The sequence below is a fragment of the Acanthisitta chloris genome, unplaced genomic scaffold (assembly GCF_000695815.1).
Source record: "Acanthisitta chloris isolate BGI_N310 unplaced genomic scaffold, ASM69581v1 scaffold11810, whole genome shotgun sequence".
Lineage (NCBI taxonomy): Eukaryota > Metazoa > Chordata > Aves > Passeriformes > Acanthisittidae > Acanthisitta > Acanthisitta chloris.
The window spans coordinates 3476-11022 of NW_008649974.1; the positions used below are offsets into that span (position 1 = coordinate 3476).

The following is a 7547-nucleotide window of genomic DNA, read 5'->3' on the forward strand; positions in this document are numbered from 1 at the left end:
AAAAACTCAGCATTTATTTTGGGCTAACTCTTTGTCACCCCAAAGCAAAAACTCAGCATTTATTTTGGGCTAACTCTCTGTCACCCCAAAGAAAAAACTCAGCATTTATTTGGGCTAAATCTTTGTCACCCCAAAAGAAAAAACTCAGCATTTATTTTGGGCTAACTCTTTGTCACCCCAAAAGAAAAAACTCAGCATTTATTGGCGCTTTGCAAATGAACCGCAGAGGTTGAAATTGTTGCCGATATGTGTTTTTTATTTTTTATTTTTTATTTTTTGGGAGGGGGAAATGAATCCATTTTCATTCCTGGAGAACCCCCCGAGCAGCTTTTCCATCAAGTGGTTTTTTTCTTTTGTTTTTTTTCTTTTTTTTTTTTTTTTTTCCCAGCAGACGAAGCTGTATGAAATAGATTTGCCTTTATGGGCAGAAATAGGTAAATTCGGAGGTAATTGGAATCCCATAGACACTCTCCTCGTTCTCCTCACCCGTACACATACACTTTGGGAAGGCAAACGTATTTCACACGTTCATAAATAAACACAGCAAATACTTGGGCTTTGAATTTGGTCATGAGCAAATCCTGGCACCAGAGCTCGGCCAAGATTTCCACCTAAACTAGAAGGAAAAAATAAAACAAAACAACCAAGCGAATCCTGCAGTTGGACTATTCCTCTGTGCCACAATGGGGAAATCCCAAGCAAAACTTCATTTAACCAAAGGCACCTTGAAAATTCGCCTTAATTTTACCAATTTTGATATTTACAGAAAACCTTGAATGCTACCAAACCTTGGAAATCTCCTTGAAACACTCTGTCCCCTTTCCAAACGCTCAAACCTTCAGCACAAATAAAACATTCGCCTTCAACATAAACGAAAATCGAAGCTCTTAAAGGTTTTGAAAAGCAACAACCGAAAGAAAAAAGACCCAAATCCGCCCCAAATTAGCTCTGACCATTTACAAACCCCGCGAGCAACACAAAAATGGCTTTTAAACCACACCAACATTCCCAAATGTGGGAAACGTCTTCTTTGTCCACCAACCCATTGGAAATGGAACATCTGAAGCCAAGGAAACCTTTTATCTTTGTTGCAATTTCTCTTGATTTCCGCCCATCAGGCAAATCTCAATCCAAGACAACCTTTTTTTTGGGATTTTTTTTCGGGTTCACTCCCACCAAAACCTCTCTTGGCTTGGGTATTGCAGGCGCTTTGTGCAGATTAAGTTTGCAGCGGTTTTGATAACCTTGACTTTGCTTTTCTTCTTTTTTTTTTTTTTTTTTCTTCTTCCCCCTACAGAGGAAAGAATTTAAAGCCTTTATCGCAGCTGAGCTGTCAGATAATATCGTTTCCCTTTGGGGAAGGAAATGGTATTTGAAGAAAAGAAAATTACCAAGAGATTGGTCATTAATAAAGGAGGAAAAAGGGGGGGGGGAAATAAAGTGATGCTGCGTTTTGCTTTCCTCAAGGCCAATTTTTTGGGGGAATTCGCCCGAGGTTTTGGTGGTGCCATGACCCCGAGGGGTACACACAAAAGCCACATCCATGTACATACCCCAACACAACCTCAATTTGCTCCTCCCGAGCCCTAATTATAGCTCACTCGGATATTTTCATCCACATACCACAAACAAGCCATGCAATCCTCTGCTTAGATCGCCACAAGATTCTCTAGCAACTTTACATTCGGAGAAATTCAATCCAAACCTTCACATGATTCACACTTTTTTTTTTTTTTTTTTTGACCTGAAAGAAACCTCTGAATCCACCTAGTTTGGAATTAAGAGAGGGCTAAACCCCAATATTCCCAGACACAGATTCCAAACCATTCGCCATCTCTCCAGTTTCAATCAAACGCCTTCAATGAAAGCCTCTTTTCACAAAATCCCAAACTTAAAACATCTGCTCAACACACAGAAACAATTTTTTTTTTTTTGCCTGCGCAAACGAGACCTCAATTCGCCAAGAAAAAAAAAATAGGAGAGCTATTTTTTCTCTTTTTTTCTTTTTTTTTTCCCCCCTCTCTGTGTCTCCCCACGAGCTTCCCAACCCTGAAACGAACCACAAACTCCAACCTGGAGCTTTGGGAACTGCAAATTTCACTCCACGCGTTTTCATTTTCATTTTTTTTTTAAACCGCATTTCCAGCAAAGGCAAAGAGACAAATTCGCTTGGCGCGCGGAAATGAAGCATTTACATACAGAAAACGATATGAAGGGGGGGAAAAAAATCAGAATTCATCTGCTTTAAAAAACACAACACCTCCTCCTCAGCAAACAAACCCCAAAACATCTCGATTTCCCAGCAAAACCACTTCAGGTCTCTACATTCTGCAGCGCGGATTGCGAAAAGCAATTTTTGGCTCTCTTTTAGCATAAGGACATGCAAAGCAGATTTTTTTTTTTCCCTCCATGTAAACAGCGAAAGGAAGAGCTCTCTCTGCTCCTTTTTTTTTCCCCTCTTCATAGAGATTTTGGTGGAGATTTGGTAGATATTTAACCCCCTCCTCCAATATTTTAGGCAGAATATTTCCCCCCCTAAAATCATAGCAACAATACAGAATATTTTTATGCCAATTCCTGGAGGAGAAGTTGGTAGGGCAGAGAGCAAATTACTGCATATTCGCCTTCCTCCTGCTCTTATTAGCTACGGCTGGTTCCTAATTACTGAAATTAGCTCCCGAGAATGAATGATGATTATTATTTATTTTTTTTCCCCTTACCTTTTGCTTCATTGTCAGAATTGTCAGTGCTGGTATCAGTGTTTTTATTCAGCTCTTTCTCTGCTTCCGAAGGACTTATTTTAGGTGCTGGGGCGTTTTTTTCTGTTTTAATTTCGTTGGTGGATGTGTTCTGAGTATGATCTGTTTTTGTGTTTTCGGGAAAACTCACTTTAGCCACCGGGGGAGGCGGAGGAGGTGGAGGAGGTGCTGGTGCTGGTTCCAGATGCTCATTCCTTGGGTTCAAGCTCGCCCTGGATTCAAAACTTGTCTCAAACTCATTTGGATTGTTGCAGTTTGACGTCTTCTCCATGGAGGGGTAACCTTGGCTTGCTCGGTAGTAGCTAGGAACGGGGACTTCATGGTCATTTAGGCAAGATTCAGGCATTTGGTTGGGGTAGAGGGTTGGTTCGGGGGCACTTTTTGCCCTTTTCTCAGCGTTATACATACAGCAAACATTTTCTTCCTTGACATTGGTTGGGAAGGAGCAGGATGGGAGCTGTCTTGCAACAGGTTGCTCGATCCTGTACGTATTTTTGGGGTCACACCAAGTGTCTAGCTGAGAAAGGTAAGATGGATAGGTGCTGAGAGACAAGGTAGAGCTATTCACCTCGTCCCTTTTGGAAAGAGAAGGGATAATTCCACAGTTCCTCATGACTCCGCAGCTGAAATCGCTCCCAGGCTGCATGTACATCCCTTGGTTGGAAGAATAATTCTCCCCTCTACAGGTACCGGCTAACGAGTCCATCAAAAACGAGTTAGAAGTCACATTGTTAGGACATGACATTTTCAGAGAGCCTTTTTAAGAAGGAATACTCCAGCCAGGGGCTGACATCTTTTTTTTAGGGGGGAAAAAAAAAAAAAAAAAGAAAAAAATAGCAAGCACCATAATTATCCACGCATCGTTCTCTTTTTCCCCCCCCTCCTTTTCCACCCTCCACACGTGATGCCCAGGCCAATGAGGATTGAAAATGGCCTTGATGATTCAGACGGGGAAGACGTCACGAGGGTCAAGTTGTCGCGACCGAAAGCTGCACCGTGGAGCAACAGCGACATCTGCCCGTGTCGGGCCAGGACCTTCACGTTGAACAAAGACAAAATCCCCCCCTGAACCCTCCCGACGTTTGTTTACCAACGCAGCCACGCGGGGGGAAGGGGCAAAACCAGGCAAAAAATCAAGAGAATTGGAAAATGGAACCAAAAAAAAAAAAAAATTTCAAAAAATCGAACCCGTATTGAGGTGGAAAAGAGGAAAAAAAATCAAGTTAAATGTTCTATTTAACCTCTTCTTTTTTTTTGATCGGTTTTTTTTCGGTCTGGGTAAAATCCTCTTTTCCAGCTCCGAAAGGGATGGAGGGGTTGAATTATTGCTTCCTAAGTAGAGATTCTTTCTTTCCTCTTCCTCCTCTTTTTCCTCTTCCTTCTCTTTTTCCTCTTTCTCCTCTTCTTCCTCCTCTCTCCCTCCCCAGGCTCGATTTGCTCCTTCGGGCTGAGCCTGTAGCGGCGGCGCCGCTTCTTCCCCACATTTGGATCCTGCTTTAAATTATTTGGGATTTTTAGGAGGGGCTCGAAAGGCTTTGGGGGATGCTCTTTGCTTTGCCTGTTTCGAGGGAGATGTAGGAAAAGAAGGAGGGGGTGAAAAAAATTTGGGGATTCCTTGAAATTCTCTTTATATCCAAGCTCTTCCCGAATCCCCGAAGCTCCTTGGAGCAGGTTGGTTATTTTCCCAAGCTGTTTGTTTTCCTGAAGAAGCAAAAAAAAAAAAAAGACGGTGAAAAATCTACTTTTGCTTTCTTTGCTTTTGATTTTTGCCTTTCCCAGCAGTAAAGCAGCTTCGACTTCCCAAGCTCTGCTAAAACAGCTTTTTTTAATTAACCACTTTCATTCCCGAAGTGGCTTAAGTTTCTAGGCTAAAATGGATGTGTGGTGTGTACAGAGGGGGGAAAAAAATCCACTTGGAGAGGGAAAAAAAGGGGTCGATTTGGGGAAAAAAAAAGCTGCAGCGGCGAGGTGAGGGTTTACTCCTGTCTGTCTGTCTGTCTCACTCTTTTCTCCCTCTTTCTCCCTGGGAATTATCTCCTTAGGGAGAAAAAATCCCAATCCCAACCTTGGATTTCCTAATATCCCCCAAATAAATATCTTTCCCAAGCGGAACTTTCAAGATTTGGTGGGGTTTTTTTCAGTTGATTTTCATTTTTTCCTTCTGTACCTTCCCGAGCAAAGTTACTTTTCGCTCTCCAATATTTCCTCTCTCCTATTTTCGTGACTCAATTCGCTGCGCTGGTTGTTTTCTTGGAGATTTGAAATCTCCGAGCAGCATTTAATGCTTTAAACACGAGGGAATTTGCACCTTTGTGGTTCTTTCGCCCTCTCCCCGCAACTTGATTTTCTTACTTATCTCTAAATAGTGGTTTAATTAAGATCGATTGGGTTTTTGCCTCGTTTTCCACAGGCGTCTGGTAGTGCTTGGGGGTGAACTCTGGTTCTAGGTGAAGCGTTGGGTTAGGAGAATGCCGAATAAATAAATAAAATGGGAGATAGTCTGGAATTTCAAGATCATTACGGGGAGAAAGAGGAGGGTTCAGAGTCACTTTCAAGGGAAACAAAAAAAAGCAAACGGCACCTTTCATTAAAAATAAAGGGGGGAAAGGAGAAGAAATCAAAAGGAAGATAAGGAGGGGAAAGAAAAGAAGGACAAAGGAAAAAGAAAGGGAAAAAGAAAATCAAGAAGGGAGGGGGAAAAAAAAAAAAGAAGAGAAAAAAGAAAAGGCGCAAAATCGCGAGGGGAAGAAAAAAAAAAAAAAAAGTCCATTGGGCCAGAGAAAGTGGAACTTGACCGTTTGGGGTGATTTGTAACGGTTTGGAGTAAAGTCCTACTTAAATATTCTCACGTCTGCAAACCTGTTTTCCCAAAGCTTCGCCAAGCAAAGCTGTAAAAATCCCCCTCGACTTGACTTGCTGAGCCTCGCGGCTCTTCTCTTCGCATCAAGTGGGACAAATTTCGATCTCTTAGGCCCAAAAAAAGCCTCAAAGTGGATAATCCCAATTCGTGTGTCCTTTGGCCAGCCAGGGAAAAGCTCTCGTAAGGCTTCAGACGCCATTTGGTTCCCCTGGAAAGCTATTTGCGACTTTATTGCCTCTATTTGTGTTATCTGCATAGGTCTTTTTAAACCAGTTTGATAGAAATCGTTCAGTTTTATGATATCCAACGAAAATTCCACATAATATTTATAAGCAAAGAATAAAACTTTAGGACGGGAGCCAATATTTTCTCATTTATAGGTGATGAAATTAAAGACCAATGCAAGTTTTTATTATATTGCGCCTTTTTTTTTTTTCCACACACCCCCCCCGGTTTGATTTTTTTTTTTTCAGCCCTCCCCTCATTTTCTACTTTATTTTTGCAGCTGATGTGGCAGCCAAGAATTTATGCTACTCACTCAAACAGTTACACATGTGCATTTTTGGGGGGACAGCAAAATTTGACCTCAGTTTCCTGCATTGTCTGCCTAAAGATTAAATAGGTTTTCCTGGGTTTTTTGGGGTTTTTTTTTTCTCCCTCTATTCTCGTGTTGCATTTGCCGATGGAAGAATCGCTCGGAGCACATCAAACGTGACACGAAACAATTGGAATTTGCTTCTCCACACAACCAGGAGCTTTACAAGAGCATCTCGAACTCAACTCCTCATCCAGGTTGGTGGAGAAAACAGCACTGAAAACTTCAACTTTTATGAATGTGTAAACGTTGTGAGTATCAAATAAAGATTTACACCATTCCCAACCTTTTTGTTGACCACTTTTTGCCTTTACAAGCTCCCGATGCAAATGTTTGAAGGGTTCCAAGTCAGTTGTTCATCAACATTTTGGAGACCAAAGGGCTGAGAGAATAGAAAATCAACTTGTTCATAAAACAAGAGGTGAATATAACCCAAAAATTCCTCGGGATGAAGATTTGGGCCATGGTAAAGGGAAGGAGTTGATGTTGAGAAGCAGCAAAAAAAAAAAAAAAAAAAAAAAAAGGTATCTCCAGGAGACGGAATATTATTTAAAGTTAAAAATAATTAGAAGTATGATAAACATGGGTCATTAATGGGAAGCGAAATAAAATTCATCAGCCTAAGTGGAACCCCCGTTGGGAAAAATGCTTCCCTCTAATTACAGAAAATAAATACCAACAAATGCCAGTACAACTTCAAAGGAAAAAAATAAAATCTCCCCGTGGAAAGGACTTGGAGAACCCACACGCGGAATTTTCCACACTTTGAGGGGTTTTTCCCCCATTTTCGAGCTCTGTCTGTAGTTTTTCTCTCCCACCATGCCAAGAGTTGCTCCCTCCACTTAATTTCATCCCTCCTGGGTCACTCCAGAAGGTTTTGCCCAATGGATTAGGAGCCAAACAGACCCAAAAAAAAGACCAAAAAAAAATCAAATAAAAGTGTTTGCCTTGCCTTGTGCTCCGACCCGAGAGGTGTCCCCAAATCCTCCCATTGTCCCCAGAGCCACAGACACAACAATTGTCCTCAAATCTCCCCAAAACACCTCTGGGTTGGCCGAAATGTCGTGGATGTTTCTAGGCATGGGTTGGAAGGGGGAGAAAATCTGCCAATCCCTCCCTTCCTCTTCTCCTCATCACCCCGAGGAGTATATAAATGTCTACAATTTCCAAGACAAAGCATCTCACGGACTTGCCGGGAATATTTTACCTGTCCCTTTTCAATCTAATTACTTAACCGTGAGTTATGTGTAGAAAATGCTTCTTGTTCCTATTGTAGTTTGTGTTTGTTTTTTTTTCCGAGCAAGTATTCCTTGCGTTTCTTTTATGACAAATA

General features: G+C 41.6%; 1 protein-coding gene across 1 annotated transcript in view; it reads right to left on the bottom strand.

The window, feature by feature from the left end:
- The window catches only part of HOXC10 (homeobox C10), a 4444-nt gene extending 907 nt beyond the window's left edge, over positions 1-3537 (bottom strand). The window contains exon 1 of the mRNA XM_009081665.1: positions 2721-3537. Within this exon, the coding sequence (XP_009079913.1) occupies positions 2721-3504 (784 nt within the window). The 5' untranslated portion in view covers positions 3505-3537. The remainder of the gene's footprint in view (positions 1-2720) is intronic.
- Positions 3538-7547: the final 4010 nt, after the last annotated feature.